The sequence below is a fragment of the Penaeus monodon genome, chromosome 30 (assembly GCF_015228065.2).
Source record: "Penaeus monodon isolate SGIC_2016 chromosome 30, NSTDA_Pmon_1, whole genome shotgun sequence".
Taxonomy (NCBI): Eukaryota; Metazoa; Arthropoda; class Malacostraca; order Decapoda; family Penaeidae; genus Penaeus; species Penaeus monodon.
The window spans coordinates 7,449,656-7,450,085 of NC_051415.1; the positions used below are offsets into that span (position 1 = coordinate 7,449,656).

The 430-nt window shown below is 45.6% G+C and overlaps 1 protein-coding gene across 1 annotated transcript in view; it reads left to right on the plus strand.

The window, feature by feature from the left end:
• The window catches only part of LOC119592498 (lysosomal alpha-mannosidase-like), a gene marked incomplete at its 5' end in the record, with an annotated part of 12,706 nt that overhangs the window by 8,023 nt on the left and 4,253 nt on the right, over nt 1-430 (plus strand). The window contains 1 exon segment of the mRNA XM_037941346.1: nt 64-283. Within this exon segment, the coding sequence (XP_037797274.1) occupies nt 64-283 (220 nt within the window).

The window sequence follows — 430 nt, forward strand, 5'->3', positions numbered from 1 at the left end:
CTGGTACTGGTAAATATTAAGCTTCATTTGTTTTTTCAAATTCCATCATCACCTTTCGCTCAGGCACGTAAACGCCCGTCAGGAGAACGGGTCAAAGGTCAACGTGTTCTACTCGACCCCGTCCTGCTACCTGAAGGCCCTGCACGACGCCGGCCTCACGTGGCCCACGAAGAGCGACGATTTCTTCCCCTACGCGTCGGGGAACCACAGCTACTGGACGGGCTACTTCACCTCCAGACCCACGCTCAAGGGTTACGTCAGGAAGACCAACAACTTCCTGCAGGTGTGTGGAACGCTTTCGGTATTCTTTTTTATATTATCTATCCTGTTCATATTCCTTCTTCATCATTTGTTTCATATGAATGTCTTTCATTTTTTTCTGATTTGTTTTTATTATAAAAATGAAAAAGATAGGCTCTAACAGCTGAAT